Below are 15984 nucleotides of genomic sequence, written 5' to 3' on the forward strand. Positions count from 1 at the left end.
ACCGAAAAGCCAGATGAGTGGAAAATTGATTAGTGAAACGACACCTGTCCGATCAGATACGAAGCGTACAAGCTGCGCGCGGTGCGTGGGCCAGTAAAGATTCCCATCGGTCAGGCGGTAGCTTATTGAACAGAGTAAGATATTTAGAAGCACGAATGCGAGAATCGTAAGACTTTGTACGCGGGTTGGGATGGTGCACCAGCCGAGCGGTTGCGAGCAACGGTTGTTGAAGGCGGCAGGTATGGTGATGTAGCGTTTCAACAGCGCCTGAAACCAGCTAACTATGCCAGACTGGCCTCGCATATGGTTGAAGCCGTCGGGGCCTGTTGAAACCCGCTGCCACTTTTGTTGCCGAAGACTTTGGATTAGGTATATCAGTCGGCTTCCGATGCCAATAGAAACAACAATTGCCCAGAAGTAAAACATCGCATAACTATTTTGATCAGTCCCGTATATATAGACACACGGGATCCTTACCCGTATGTACGATGGATATCATATTCGAAGAACGCCGCATCCTAATACCAGTCTTAGATACTGCTACGTGACTGAATAAGCAGGCGTCATACCAACGTCGTGAATGCTCTTTCGAACAAGTCTTCATCGGGGACCATGATCTCGTTCAAAGTCGGCCACGTGAAAGCTTCATCTGCGGACAACCGCTTGAAGCCGGATCGCTCTTCTGGGCCATATTGATCGATAATCTCGTATGGTGGCAAAGTTGCATTTACCCTCTGTAAGCAGGTCTCATTTGCATTTTGTAACCAAGCGACGCGTCCATCTTCCTCGCAGTATTCGTCGATACACAGGTAAAGCGAAGTCGCTCTCAGCGTGCCTTCACATGACCGTGCCTTTTTGGACCCTGGACCGGTATCGTTGAAGCTGGCATAGTTGACACCGGCCTCACAACCTTCAAAACACCACTTCCCGGATCTCAGCGCTACATGAGCGGCTATGGGACTGGTGGAAAGAAGCAGCACGAAAGCGATGCTGCGCATGGAGACTGCCGGCGGTTTGTGTAAGCGGCTGAGGTCGGAAAAGGGCAGATGCAGAATCTTATCAGATCGTGCACGGGCGTTACCGGACGTGCCAAGCGCGTTGGGGTCGGCCATGGTTTCCCGCCAGAAGCGCACCCATGCCTCATGGCCACCACTCACCTCCGCGTGCACAGTACACACGCGTAACGCTAGGAATTTCAGTCGGTTTATCCCAGCAAATCAGCCAAAGGAATCTATGCTATCTGGTCTACCGAGACATGAACCTACGTAGCGTGCCCCCGTGGGTGGGCGCTAGATCATGTGACGAGAATCCTTCCAAGTTCCAAGGTTCCTGTGAGGCTGACACGAGAGTCCGTTGCCTTCAGCTCAACTGCCTCGAGAACACCGTCTACATCGACATCTCCCCCAATAGTTCAACTTTCGCAGAAGAAGCTCCTACTTGCTGCCTGAACCGGGAAAAAGCACGCATTCTTGCAGCCTAGTTGCAGCGCAAAGAGTCGAAGACGTGACTTTTGTCAGATCTAGGTGCCGTATTCGGCATGTTAGAATCTCACTGATCAATGCATTGGTAGGGTTTTGGTTCTCCTGCAGGATATTTGGAAATCACGGTCAAGCTAAATCGAACGGTAACACGCCATGGTCACCTATGGTGAGGCTACGCAACCCGTAACATTCCTACCGGCGTCACACAAATATGGTATGTCCAATACCGCTTCCTCTGCGTCGTCTCAAAACCGCTACTTGAGTAGACCCCCCTCGAATTTTCTTCGATGACGGCGCACATGAAATGTATCGTCTTGCCGCGTTGGATTGGCTGTGCTTTTATGCTCGTCTAATTCTTGCTAATCGATCTTCGCTACGCAGCTTGCGTTCGTTGCCGCCAAAGGAAAGTGAAATGTGACAGACTTCTCACAGGATGCGCCAACTGTAAGCGGCATAGGGTTGAATGCACCTTCTCGGCGAGACGGTCAAGGAGAAATCAAAAGCTACACCCTGGAACATCACTGCCAACGCCGATTTTTCCTGGATTGCAAGAACAAGTGAGGAATAGCAACGATTTGCTCCAAGCTGATGGATACAAAGTTGACAGGACCCGGGTCAGTCCGGTGTGGAAATATCTCGTCGATGACACATCGAGAGAATTTGGCGATGATGGCAATGACGAAGAAGAAGAGGAATACGAAGAAGATGATGATGCCATAGTTTCTTGGTGTTTACAGAACCAACCATACAACTGGAGAGGAAATGCCACCGGGCCTGGTCAAGGAATATTGATGGTTACTCCTAATGGAAAGTCTCATTACGTGGCCCGTGATACTGCTAAACATGTAAGTTATAGGATCCAAAACTTCGTCAAATACTCATTGTGTAGGTTCCGTACTTCGAGAGGGTCCTTTCAAGCACACAAGTCGAAACACCACCCGGCCTCATAACACGCAGCGCAACAACGATCAATCGATGCGAGCATCTTGATGCCAATTCTCTTCTTAAACCCCAGAGAGCGAAGGGTAGTCTTTTGTCCTCTTACCCATCCATGAATATAATTCCGAAACTATGGGATCACTATACTGAACATGTGGACACTATGTTCAAGGTGGTATTCAAGCCGGATGTCGCTCGCCTCATCCTACATATTTGTAGGGGCTTTCACATCGACCCCTCAAGCGAAGCCCTCTTATTCGCAATCTGGTTTGCAGTCATCGCTTCGACATCCGCAGAAGATTGTCAAGCTCTGCATGGCATAGAGAGAAATCAGCTTCTTCGCAAGTACAGGATTGCACTTGAGCAAGCTTTAGTCCAAGCAGATTGGATCGCCACACAAGAGATTGTGATTCTCCAAAGCCTCGCAATTTACTTAGCTTTCGCCTCAGAGAAAACGCGTTCGACGTGGGTGCTTAGCGGCATAGTCATTAGTCTAGCTCAAGCTATAGGCTTGCACATGAGCATCGCTTCCTCTCCTTTGACCCCAGTCGAGATCGAAGTACGCCGTCGTATTTGGTGGTCACTATGTCAGATTGACGTTCGTGTCTCCAACAATTGCGGTCTGGAACCCCACGTACCACTCGTCGTAGACTGTGAACTCCCACTTCATGTCAATGACGCTGATCTAGATGCGGGGCATAACGCAGACGACACATCACCTAGAAAAGAGAAAACTGAGATGACCTTATCTTTGATCAAAATTGAACACGCCTACACGACTTTGAGGTTCAAAAGAGCACAGTACAGATCATCTCATTCGGATGGGGAAAAGAAAGACCACCTAATCGGAAAGCAGATTCAGCGGTATACCGATGTCTATATGAAGTACTTCGAGGATCCTTCAGAATTCTCACGGCTATGCGCCCTAGGTTTACAACTCATCATAGCAAGACTTCGGAAGCTTATACCCGACGCATCAGATTCACAGGGGCATGTCGATACAGAAGCTCTGAACGAGCCTCTGCTGCTGTACAATGCAGACGTACTGAACATAGCCCAACAATTACCAGAGATGCAGCGACAATATGGATGGTTCTTCCGCTGCAAATGTTCACAGTGGCATGCTCTGGTCTATCTGTTGATTCATCTGTGCAAATACACCCAAGGAGCTGCTGTTGATCGAGCCTGGGCCGCTGTCGACGCATTTTTCATTACCTTGGGGGAAAAGTACCATCTAGCAGCTCCACGCTTTTTTGACGGCACTTTCACGGGCAAGAAGGATGCCTTATGGCAACCGCTGCTGAGGTTGCTAGCCAAGGCTCGAGATTCAAGAGCACAGTCTTTGCAAACCACCAAAGAAGTAACAAGTACGCCATCTACTCTTGAAACGATCTTCGATGGCACAACATGTGCAACAGTCTCGAGTGAGCGACCCATCGACGAACGGCCGGCTGACCATCCTGCAAAGCAAAAGGGAATGCTTGCAGACCCTTTTCTTGGTCAGTCGTTTGACTTTGAAGAAGAGATGAACTGGGAACAAATAGACGTCTGGGCGCACGATTTTCAAGCTGTACTCGCTCGGGAGGATGGCTTAGGCCACGCAGGGGAGGATGTCCGGGACGCTTTAGACTGGTGGTAGTAATATACTACACGGTGTGACAAAGACCACCGCAGAAAGACTTAGCTGAAAAGATTCAGTGGGGCGTACGTTTGTCCCATTCCAGGCTAATTTGGGCCAAGTGAGTGGCAAAAGCTAGCTGTCTCACTTTGTGGCAGGCTCTTGGAGGGAAACCCATACAGCGACCAACAACCTCTCCGCGTGCGTTGCCATGGTATGGAGTGGATCTTACAACGGATCAGGAAGCATTATGGTAGCGGCTGCACTCACGATGCTTGCTGATCTGGCATCATCTGCCAAAGGAAGGAATGGCGAAGAGTTCCAATGCTTTCAAAGGCTCTTCCAATGGCCTTGGGTGAGAGGAGACTGTCGGGCTACCCAAGGAGCTAGGATATGTCTTTGCCGAACAGCCGAGTTCTTTTCGGGTGGAAAACCACAAAGCTGTTCCAGCACCTCGCACGATCAATAGAGTTAAGAAGGGGCCCCAAACTCGCAAGGCTTATAACTTCCAGGCGGCCGTAGAAAGATTACGGATCTGCCGTTTCGAGGGCCGCAGCATGAGGCGGATCGAATTCTTGCACGTCGAGGGTTTGCCAGCATTACTAGCCTATATTGCCAATAAGAACGCCGTTGGCGGAGAACTCATTAATTCTCCTAAAGATACACTGGCCCAGGATGCGGCGTTCGAGTAATGGTTGCAGTGGACCGACACGTTGCGAACTCTCGAATGCGGCCGGTGATTACAAGAATCGACTTACCGCTATGAGGTGGTCGTAGAAGCGGTGTTCAGGCACGCTGAGGCCGACGAGAAACAGAAACGAAATTTTGATATATCGGATTACCTGGCCGAAGTCAATGACTTCTTAGGAGCGCCATGAGGCACAGGGTTAGATCAAGTGAGGAAGAGAGAGGGCAGTGGGAAGAGATTGGTTGCTGTTCTGCGTTAGAGCAAGTTTGGGATATGATGTCCTTTCTACATGGAGTTTAAGAAGCATTCTGGATCGCTGTTCGATTACCTCAAAACGCAAATAGAACGTTTCTGTGGAGATCTTGCTGCGCCGGACTGATATGGCGACACTCGTAGGAAAAGAACAACACGGGAGACAACCGGCACAATAGTACTTGACATTGTACATTCTCGATGCTGGGCAACCTCTGAGGTGCGTTGACTGAAATCTTCCTGCAGGGAGACCATGGTCGTGTAATCAACAGCGATCTACGGGCCCTGGACAGTGATGGAAGCAGATCCACTGCTCTGGTACCCCTCCGTCGCGAGAATTTGGTAGTCATGGCTGCCCAACGACAATCCATACTTCGTCCACGCATCAAAGTGGGCCTGGACATTAATCGTACCACCCACTCTCTTCTGCTGCCTAACGCTCCAGAACTGGGGGAACGTGCTGGTGCCCTCAATCGACGGCTGGTTAACACGAGTGGTCTGAAGAATGTCGTAGGTGCCGCCATCAGTGGTGATGGTGCCCTTCTTGCTTGCTGCAGAAGCCGGGTTGTAGCTGCCGTACGTCTCGACGATGTAGTACTCAACGAGGGGGTTCTTTGTCCAGCCGTACAGCGAGATGTAGCTGTTGACGGACGCGGCATTCCAGGTGCCCGAGTAGGTGACGGTGCGGCCTGCTCCGGGCTTCCAGCCCTTGCCGGCAACAAAGTTGTTTACGTTGTTCCAGGAGACGGAGTATTTACCACCGGCCTATGAATGTAAGTATTGCTGCGGTTGACAAGTTACAAGGCGCTTTCTTACTTCGTTGTTGTATGTCACAGAGCCCTGACCATCAGTCCAGAAGGAGTAGAAGAAACCATCATGAGTGCCAGTTCCCGGGGAGGTCTGAACGCCGCGCTCGAGAAGGTTGAGCGGAGAGGTCAAGTTGACCGGGTTGGCGAGCACCGAGGCAGCTGTGCCAAGGGCAAGGAAGATGGAGGAGAACGCGACCATATTGACGATCTTAGTGCTGATGCTGCGTGGTGATATTTTCACGCTGCGTCCTAGAGTCCTTATATACTTTTATACCATGAGTCTTGGACATGTTTGATTTTGATGTCGCCAACAGTAAGCCCTTGTTGCCAAGGATGCGATATCAGTCGGTCCAGAGGAGGCTCTTTGATTGGATCAAATTCTGCGATGGTTACCGATGCGCAGTGGCGTCAAATTGCCGGTGTATATTGTGGGGTACATAGATTGGCAAGCGTACCCCGGGTGTATATTAACTACCCGAGAATTGCTGGAAGTTGTCTCAGACCACCGGCTATTTCAGGCCCAAGCTACTGCGAATGTGTGAACGGCAAAGGTATGGACCAACTACTCTAGCCTGCGAAACCCGGTCCATGGTAGAAGCAGTTAACATCGCGGTTAGCAATAGCGCACGGGGCGCAAAGAATAGGTCGTATGATAGACATCAACACGAAAGACCAGACAGGAAGTAAGCTCGTCCTAGCAGTTCGGACACAGTACTCTTCGAGTTAAGGCGATTCACCGCTCAAATAGCGTCGATGATGGCACGCTTGGATGATCGGGCACAGCGGCTTAGAGCTCATCATTCCGACCTTGGCGGTACTATGTAAGTTCCGCGGAATGCCTCAATGAAGGGGTGCGATAAAGCTTTGTGACCAAGACCTCGAGGTAATTAGCCGGGCTGCACAAGTTTGAAGTCCTATGCTGTAGCGTCTGACCGCCGTAGTCTGTCTAGACTTGATTAAACGCCAAGTATTCCGTCCTTGGCGGATTGGCGAATATCACCTTAGGGTGGCTCAAGTGTCATGACAATATGCGTTTGGAAAACGACTGAAAACGATAGGACCGACGTGAATTTGACGCAACCCAACCGGGTCGACGGGTACTATTATTAGGGGTATCTCTGAAGCTGCAGTGAACAAGACGAGGCTGTCGAAATGATGATCCTGGGTGAGAATACTTCAGGATCTAATCGTGGTTTATGTTCTGTTAGACCGTATACAGCTGCATCAGAACCTTGACTGCTTGCCAGCACTGCATCACGTTCGGCGGAGATTCCGTTCGTTCCAGATTCGGTCGATGACCTGAAATACAGCCGTGACAAGCTTCATGGTCTCGCTGTCAAGGTGCTGACCGAAGCGCTGCTGCATTTTGTCAGGATGCCAACGAACGCGCTCAATCTTCAGCAAGGCCAGTGCATCTTCTCTCCAACTGGGCGAGGACCTCAGGAACTGCTCGATCGCCTTGCCTTCGACTTGACCGGCTCGGCCAGACGCGACTGGCCAAGGAATCATGGTCCGCAGATCACTAAGCTCAGGCTTCTTCATGGCCTTGAGGTGGTCCCACTTCGTAAGGTATTTCGCCCATGATGCGTCCGCCTCTTTAGCCCTCTTCCGCTCCGCGCCACGCTTGAGACTTTCTTCCATTTGCCGCCGGATGTTCTCCCTTTCTACCTCATCCTTGGCAGCCTCCTCCTCTAGCTCGCGATTCCGCTCTTTCCGTTTCTGACGCGCCTTCTCACGCGCCGCGCGTTCTTCGAGAATGTGCTGGTGGCTCTTTTCCCACATCTTCGTCCGCACAAAATCAGCGTATTCTTCTTCTGTCATGCGTTCCAGGGTTCCATCGGGGCCTGGCTTAGTATTGGGATATATGTGTATCGGCTGCCCATAGATGCCTTCCCAGTAGTCTGCGCCCTCATCGTCGGCCATGGCATCGAAAATCGACTCGCGGAACACGGTGTCAGAGTCAACGTCTGGCGATACGTTGCTGAGACCATCGTAGAGAGATTCACGGTAGCGATGGTCGGGGTCATCGTAGTCGCCGGTTCGCGTGGATGTGTGGTCGTGATCACGATGCTTGTGCCTGCGCTTTGAATGTCGATGGCGCCGCCTTGTGTCGCTATCGTCGTCTGAACGATGTCGCTTGGAGCTAGAATGCTTTCCGTCGTGAATTTCGTCATCATAATCGCGGGGTTTGCACTTCGAGCGTCGCCCCGATGATGTTTTAAAATGGAATTTTGAGGCTTTCGCGCTGACGTAGACGTCCTTGTCTGCGTTTCTGTCGCTAGCCGGCTCCTCCATGGTGAGGACTGTGGTATAACAACTTCCAGTCGTGCATAGAACGGGAGGTGGAAGTCATGTGTAGTGAATTATAGGCACCAGCGCATGTCAGGTTGAGGTGAGAGGCTCGGTTTCTGTGGTGGACAGCGGGGGAGGTTGCGGAAGGCGCGACGATCTCATTGGCAGGCGCGCGGTCGCTTGCTTGGCATTAGAGCTTCAGACAACGCGGTCACAACCACGGCTGCTTCGCGACACTCCAGACACATTCTTCACTAACACTCGACATGGCCTTCAAGTTCGGCTTAAAGAACAAGCTAGCAAACGGCCCGAACAAAGCAACACTAGGGAAACCGTCGCTGGGAAAGAGGAAGCCGCTATTTGATGAAGAAGAGGATGAGCCCGAACCCAAGGCAAAAACCACAGATAGTGCCGAAGAAATTGCAGAGTTCAACTTCGAAGATACGTTGACTACGTCGAAAACCGAAGAACCAGCGTCAAAGCCCAAATCAAAGACCAAACCACTCGAGCCTCCGACCCGGAAGCCGCTGGCGAAGGACGATGACCCTACCAGAGTTGCGAACCTCGCAAGCGCCAAAGAGTCGGAAAGACGCGCGAAAGAGGCCGAGGAGCTGGACGCAAACATTTACGACTACGATGCCGCATATGAAGCGATCCACGCAAGGCAGCTAGCGAAGAAGGCGGCTGAGCGCGAAGAAGGCGCTGAGCAAACACCCAAATATATGCAGGCCTTGTTCCAATCGGCAGAGCAGCGCAAGAAAGATCAGCTTGCTGCGCGAGACAAGATCTTGCAGCGCGAACGGGAGGCCGAGGGCGATGAGTTCGCCGACAAGGAAAAGTTCGTGACGGGCGCGTACAAATTGCAGCAGGAGGAAGCGCGCAAGGCCGAAGAAGAAGAGAAGAAGAGGCAGGAGGCCGAGGAAGAGCAGAAGCGCACATACGGCATGCAGAATTTCCACAAGCAAAGGCTGATGGAGGAAGAGAAACGACACCAAGAAGCCATGGAGGCTGCGGCGGAGCTCGTCAAGTCGGATGTGAAGCTTGAAGAACAACCGAAGGAGAAGACAGATGCAGAGATGGCTGCAGAGGCACGCGCTCAGGGCAAGGACATCACCCTGAACGAGGAAGGTCAGGTCACGGACAAACGACAGCTCCTTTCCGCAGGTCTTAATATCATTGCGAAACCTAAGGAGCCGACGGCCGCCGCTGCCGTTGCAACCAAGCCAACAGGCCCGGCCACCGGCGTGCAGAGCCGCAATTCCGCGCGGAACGACATTCGGGCTAGACATACCCAGATGGTCGCTCAGCAGATCGCACAAGCTGCGAAGCGTAAAGCAGATGAATCGGCTGAAGAGGCCAGAAAGCTGCAGCATGCAAGCAAGAGCCAGAAAACGGCAAGCGATATTAGCAGTGCAAAGGAGCGCTACCTCCAGCGCAAGAGAGAGGCTGCGGCTGCAAAAGCGGCAGCTGGGGGCAAATGAGGATGAAGTCTACTCCGTTCTCGCTATGTCAAAGATCATAGCATTAGAGGGCATTGCATGATCCAATGCACCTACATGTCCAAATGCGGTAAGTATGCTGTGCGAACAACAGTAGGAGATCTACCGCTAAACGAATTTATAGTTTCACATCTGTGCCGTCAAGTTGCTTCACGTTCATCATCGGGCCCACCCATTTCACCCTCTTCTTCACGAAAATCTCTCCGTCCGGTGGGTATCGATTCAGCTCTTGTGCCAACGTCCCGGCCTGTACAATGATGCATCCTTTAAATCCTTCGTGATCACTCGCCTTCCACAACGTACTCGAGCAAGTACCGCAAAATGAAATTGTAAAAACATGTCCTTGGCCCGAATTGTGGAGGAAATGCCGGGGCGAGCCGACGAAGCGGAGAGAGGTGGATCGTACAGTAATGTTGGCTGAGTGGGATGTGCCGGTCATACGCTTGCAGTTGATGCAGTGGCACAGCATCTAACAACCATCAGCCTGAACTTGGCATTGCAGAAAGTAATGGGCAACAACTCACCGTCTCGACAGGTTCCCCTGAGAACTCGTATAGTATCTTTCCGCACAAACACCCCCCCACTCCTCGTCCTGACATCCTTGGCTCCAAGGATCGGGCAATTGCGTATCTTGGACGATACGATGAAGTCAGTCAAGGACAGCATCTCGATGATGGACTTCAGCGGAGGCTTGACGGTTAGCACTGATCTGGAGATTGCCTATTTGACGATGGCGCGAACACTTGCCCATAACCTTAGATGGACATTCTCCCGCATACGTACCTTCAAGTTCAGTCTTTACAAATCGAATTGAAGAAAGATTTTGAGATAGGCCTGTAGGATACAAATGCTATACTCGCATTGCCCCGGATCTTCCCGCCTCGTCTCCTTGGACGCATTCACCTACGGTCTGGCCCTACACGCTCCTGACGCTCTTTATGGTCCGCCACCCTCTTCCCGGGCATCAAGCCATCTGGGATCATTGATCGTGATCTCGTCAATAGCTTTGGCAAGATCCCCTGGTGCTACTGAGACATTATTCGGTCGCCTACCGTTCTAGGCGCCTTCCACACCTGAAAACGGCGATCAACAAGAGCATAGATGTGAACTCCGCGTGTCTATATTATATTCAGATTGGAAGGGCGATGACGATCGGTGACCAGTATGCTGAGGGTTTAAAAATAAGTATCGGTTTGCAGAGGGAGAAGGTTGCAGATCATGGCACTATTGGATGAATGCCGTTGAAGAAGACCGGTGTGCTCTATTTCATGGTACAACTGAAGAACGTGGGCTTCTTTGAACCGGTCCAAACAGGACAGCTGTCCAGACACGTCGTGGGCATAATTGTGCAGTACTGCCGGCTGCAGGGCTTGTAACAACATCAGAGCGCTCAAGAATGCTTCGTGAGATCAGATCAGATTGCGCTACTTCCTGCTGAACGGACCATCTCAATTAGAACCAGAATGAATAGGGTTTGAATTTAGAGATGCTCACCTGCTGCGGTGGAAGAGGCTGTCAGATTTGGGGACCCTTGGACCTAAACGTGTGCTATCTGCGAACAGCATCCACCAGCAAAATTTCCCACATCTGATAGAGCAAGCCCTGTAACTGAATAGTAATCGCAGATGTAGGCAGCAATAGCACCAGCACCACCCATCCTTACCGGGATTAGCCTACACTCCCGATCCGTGCCGCATACTACGCCTGGACCCCAGCACAATCGCCAGCACTATTTCAACGATCAGCAAACCTCTCCACGCGATGTCTTCCTACTGCTGCGCTTTCTGCGTCAGCATCCCAGCGAAACACATTGGCGTCGGGTGCTGAGCGCGAGCTCTGTTCCCAGGCACAGTGCTCATCGGGATCGGCGAAGAGTTCCTGTCGGCGCAACATTCTGCAGTGGTTTTGGAAGATTGATCTGCTGCCTGGGGGTGTTTATATTGAGGACTTGAACTTTAGGAAGGTGTATGGATGGTTGGGATGGGGTGGCAAGGGCTCCCAGGGCTGAGGAAATCGGAGAGGCGTTCTTGGGAGTTGCGGGTAGGGCGAAGATCTAAAGGGCGTGTGAGAGCGTGTGTGAGAGGATAGGGAGGTCTATTGGCAGGAGGTACAAAGGGTGAGAGGGAAACGGCATGTTGTGGACGGTCTGGGCCGTAGGGAAATGGTCTAGATTACATTCCCCCTCCCAGGGGAGGCCTTGCAAGCCACGACTGAATGGTGGCTACTTACGACGCTTAGTATAGAAGCATGGTTACTATGTCAATGGGGAGGTCAGCCGCAGCTTACTGAATACTAGCGCTCTTACAAGTTGGTTTCTCAGCAAGAATATGATTTATGATGGGCCTGCGTAGGTATGACCTAATAACATGTTGAAGAAGTTCACATATACGCTACAACAAGTGTAAGCTTAACTTACGCTAAATCGTCCGCAATAAATTCAGATATCGATCGTGCCCAGTGTCACAGGCGTATTGAAGTCGAGCTGCCGCACTCAACGCTCAGTCGTCTAATAATCGAACTTAGACCTCGAAATCTTTCTTAGCTCAGGACTCTATGGTTTAGTGTTTTCATGTCTCTGAAGTCTTGTTTGCTGTCTTTAAGACTCCATAAACATTCTACTCAGAAGAGACTTCAACAAGTTTGGACATCTCATTGGCTCTAATTGTTATCCTCTACTAAAACTCTGTAAGGCTAGTTAGGCCAAAATCTACCGCTATACCTAACATTCCGCAGTCCCCCTTCGACAATTCAAGTTCACCATCATCATGATCAAGTCCGTCTACGAGTGCTATCACGCTTGCCATGCGGAGCACTTCCCGTCTACTATCCACCCAATGCCCAGCTTCTCCAGCTTCGAGCACGACCAGGTTCGCGGATTTATTGACTCTGACGCTGGGCGTCCTTCTCAACCCGGCCCTTCTGCTACTGATGCGTCGTATCTTTGCCAGTGCCAGTAACGCGTCCCAACGCTGGCAGAAAGGATCAGTCGATTGGCGAGCGAGTTTATTGGAATTTGTATTCGTGACTGTGATCCTTGTGTTGCACTTCAACCATCGCGCTTTTGGGCCTGTTAATAGATTTTCGATTGGTGAGTAGTCGTGGAGGGTCGGCTTCTGCGTGGTTTGCGATTGCACAGGCTTTGAGAAACGTAGTAGTGCTGTATATCGCTCCGAGCAGCGCTAATTAGGAGCTCCCGTCTGCATGTGGTGTCTGATTGTCCAGGGGCAAGGGAGGAATGCACATGCCGTTGTTGATCCTGCTTAAGTATGCGATTGGACGGGGAAAGTTTCGATGAGTATCGAGTCGCGCTAGATTTGAATTATCATTGTCACGGCCATTATTCATGGATTTTCTAGTCCACCCCTTTTCGTCGTCATGTTCAGCTTAGAAGTCTCATCCCTCTATTTGGTCGCAAATCCCCAAGACACAACACCCGCCCAGATGACTAGACCATACTGCGTCAGCATTCCCAATCCTCCGGCGTACCTCCCCTTCCCATTCTGATTCCAATTCGTGTACCCAATGCTATACAATATCCTGTTCACACTCCAAAATACGCCCAGTCCAGCGGCCACCTTCGGCTGCGACAGTCCGCAGATCAACAGTGAGCCTACAGTGGCAAGGTGGTTCTCGCCGAAGTTCTGGTGCCCGCGTTGTGCCGCGTTGAAGGCAAGGAGTTGGGCTTTGCGTTCTGCGGGAGCGGTTTGAACTTGTTCGTACGACGCGTATTCGAAGGGGTAAGGGACTTTGGCGGCTTTGCGGAAGGAGCCGACGCGAAAGCCGAGGATGGTGCCTGTGAGGAAGGTGGAGACTACGGAGAAGAGGACGTAGCTGGATGTGTGTTAGTTGAGATGAACGGAACGATCGGTGTGGGCAATGGCGATGAAGGTGGTGCATCGGTAAGTCCACATACCCATACTCGGCGGGAACCTCAATGGCGACCATGTTGAGTGCTTTGTTTGTATTGGTGGATTGAAGCGTGGGAGCTGTTTACGGTGTCGTATGTGGCTTGAATCCGTCTATCCAGATGTTGCGTGATTCAATGCTCGAATGGCGAGTTTGCACACTAAATACAAAGACTCTGCACGTCCAGCAATGGGGAGATCGGCACCAAAAAGTGTGGGTTACCCGTCGGATTGGAGCTCTGAACGCTGTGAAGTGTGCCTCGGACGAGTTTCAGCGGAGAAGGACGGAAGAACATCGTGCCGACGGCCCAATGTCGCCGAGTGTGAGGACAAGATCGATACACAACATCTTCGAAAGGCAGCGTGAGTGCTTGCGATGGTGGTGAAGAGTACAGGTGTGGTGTATATATTTACACAAACATAAAGGATGACGTGTCCGGGGATGTTGATTGGTTGTCAGCAATGACGACGGAGCTCGCAAGTGCAAGGATCACTGAGCTCCGAACGCTGTCAAGCAAGTGTAGAAGCGGCACAGCATACTAACTTGGTACAAACATCAGTAGAGAGCAATTTATTATTGTTACGTTTTCGGATTGCTAGAGAGCGGAGAAATCAGAGGCAACCTTAACTTCTACTGCCCATCACGGTGCAGTTCCCTAGGGAGCATCTTTGAGGTCACCGTAGAAGTCTTCCATACCTCATGTGTTGCTCATGACTCTCAGAAGTACAGTCTAGGGCGTGCTTTAAACCATAGCCTAGTATCCAGACCCATCACCAAGCTTGCTGAACGTGCTTGGCTCGGGCAGTACAAGGTAGCCTCGCGACTCAAAATCTTGACGCACTTTATGACCTGTCCGCACCTGGGATCTGCGTCGACTCATCCCGTAGAGCACCAGAGGAGCAATAGTGTTCCTTCTCTGTGCTTTCTCTACTCGAATCGCGTATGGCAGTCATTTGTCGCATGATCTTGCCGACATCGTCTCGTCCGAAGATTTTTCCGTTACAATCCTCCATTCCCTCTCTTCAAGCGGCCCTGCCCTGCGCTCCGTTTCGCTCGCTATTTGGTACTGTCCACGCCTCAGGTGTCTTCTTCACCAACCCCTCCACCAGACCCGCAACCTCCAATGCCCTCTGTCTCTCCATTTCCGCATCCTTTTTGTTTGCCAGCGTGTCCAGACCACCAAATAGCCACAACTCTTGTAGATCGCGTATCAACATTGACATATTTTGGGCAGTTGTGGCCTACTCCCTGTCAGCCCTTCTCTAGACCTCAGCTTGCGGTTTCTAGCGCGCATGCAGGTGATGGACGCGGTCGGGAAAGCGTACAATTGCCATAGCACCTTCTTTGATGGAGAGTTCCTTTTGCGCAGATTGGCTGAAGTCCGGGTTGTTGTCTTCTCGGGCGACAGCCAGGATTGCGCGGTATTGGTTAAGGAACTCGTTTAGAAGGTCGTTGATGCGCTCTGTCGTTTGGTAAGCTGATAAGTCTCACGCCATGAGAGGTCCTCCTTACTACGCAGCGCGGCAGCGTTGCGGTGCTTGGGGTCCATTGTCGCATGCGTTGATGGTAGAGCTTGAGTGGGAGCTTCAATGTTCAGGTGGACCTTGAGCTTGATCTCTTGTCGATAAGGAGATGGCTCGTGCGCTACTCGTTAGCCGAGGCTTGGGATCGTGGTGAATGTATCCTAAAGGCCAAACAGCATCTAACACAACTTATACAAGGTCTCGCGTCTAATTTTCACATACTGCGCATTTCTTGCCATGTACTATATTCTGGTATCTTGGCTGACTAACCTCGTATGCTCGCGCAACATACTCACCGGGCATTGGTAAATTTTCCATGCCCACAAAGCAAGTTCCTAACTCGCCTTACTCCGTAAAACAGTAGTCCCTCAATACAGGCTAGACCAATTGTTCTCGTCACGAATCGTCGGTAGGGGAGCTGACCCTGATCTCCCGATCCGCTCCGTCCCCACGACTCTAGTTCCATAATTAGATTTCTCTACCCGAGTCAATACAGTCCTTCCGATTCGTTGACCTCTGTCCTGCACCGAAAAACTTGTGTCAAGTACAGGACCAACTAAGATCTTATCGTCGTTTCCGACCTACATTGACCTCAGCACTATGCGCGCGCCACCCTGTTCCTAAACCCTAGCGCCAGGAGGGCGCTCTTATCGCGGACGCCACCCTCAACTCCGGAGAACAGAGCTGTCCATAGAACAGTAGCGCTAGCTATAGCATAACTTCAAATAGCGCCACATTCTCCATTACGGGACTTTGTCCGTCGGGAATATCTCGGGCGCAGGGCTGAAGCTCAAGGTCTTCGGTGGACTGTCGTGTGAAGGATACTTGCTCCTTGCAGGGAGTGGGCGATCTAGGTGAGATTCAATTACAGCCGCTGGAGGCTCTGACGTTGAAGACTGCGAAATAGTCGTTGGCGCGCGAACTGTTCTTCAGTAGCCTACTGAGGGACTAAAGAGCTGTTTGTTAGATGGACCTGG

The 15984-nt window shown here is 51.3% G+C and overlaps 6 protein-coding genes across 6 annotated transcripts; 2 read left to right on the top strand and 4 right to left on the bottom strand.

Moving 5' to 3' along the window:
• Nucleotides 1–1634: 1634 nt before the first annotated feature.
• N0V89_003849 (uncharacterized protein) lies at nt 1635–4059 on the top strand (the record flags this gene model as incomplete). Its single annotated transcript, XM_056212646.1, has 4 exons — nt 1635–1695; nt 2082–2326; nt 2371–3787; nt 3839–4059. The coding sequence occupies 4 exons, from the start codon at nt 1635–1637 to the stop codon at nt 4057–4059; spliced, it is 1944 nt and encodes a 647-aa protein (XP_056072954.1).
• Nucleotides 4060–5254: 1195 nt separating this feature from the next.
• On the bottom strand, nt 5255–5986 carry N0V89_003850 (uncharacterized protein; the record flags this gene model as incomplete). Its single annotated transcript, XM_056212647.1, has 2 exons — nt 5255–5743; nt 5795–5986. 2 exons carry the CDS (start codon nt 5984–5986, stop codon nt 5255–5257), a joined length of 681 nt encoding a protein of 226 aa, XP_056072955.1.
• A 1055-nt stretch (nt 5987–7041) lies between these two features.
• Nucleotides 7042–8082, bottom strand: N0V89_003851 (uncharacterized protein; the record flags this gene model as incomplete). Its single annotated transcript, XM_056212648.1, has 1 exon — nt 7042–8082. One exon carries the CDS (start codon nt 8080–8082, stop codon nt 7042–7044), a length of 1041 nt encoding a protein of 346 aa, XP_056072956.1.
• A 263-nt stretch (nt 8083–8345) lies between these two features.
• N0V89_003852 (uncharacterized protein) lies at nt 8346–9560 on the top strand (the record flags this gene model as incomplete). Its single annotated transcript, XM_056212649.1, has 1 exon — nt 8346–9560. One exon carries the CDS (start codon nt 8346–8348, stop codon nt 9558–9560), a length of 1215 nt encoding a protein of 404 aa, XP_056072957.1.
• Nucleotides 9561–12979: 3419 nt separating this feature from the next.
• Nucleotides 12980–13523, bottom strand: N0V89_003853 (uncharacterized protein; the record flags this gene model as incomplete). The annotated part of the gene is made up of 2 exons (XM_056212650.1): nt 12980–13409; nt 13492–13523. The coding sequence occupies 2 exons, from the start codon at nt 13521–13523 to the stop codon at nt 12980–12982; spliced, it is 462 nt and encodes a 153-aa protein (XP_056072958.1).
• A 1244-nt stretch (nt 13524–14767) lies between these two features.
• N0V89_003854 (uncharacterized protein) lies at nt 14768–15033 on the bottom strand (the record flags this gene model as incomplete). Its single annotated transcript, XM_056212651.1, has 2 exons — nt 14768–14946; nt 14976–15033. 2 exons carry the CDS (start codon nt 15031–15033, stop codon nt 14768–14770), a joined length of 237 nt encoding a protein of 78 aa, XP_056072959.1.
• Between the last annotated feature and the right edge of the window lie 951 nt (nt 15034–15984).

The sequence above is a fragment of the Didymosphaeria variabile genome, assembly GCF_027946475.1.
Source record: "Didymosphaeria variabile strain IMI 356815 chromosome Unknown scaffold_3, whole genome shotgun sequence".
NCBI lineage: Eukaryota > Fungi > Ascomycota > Dothideomycetes > Pleosporales > Didymosphaeriaceae > Didymosphaeria > Didymosphaeria variabile.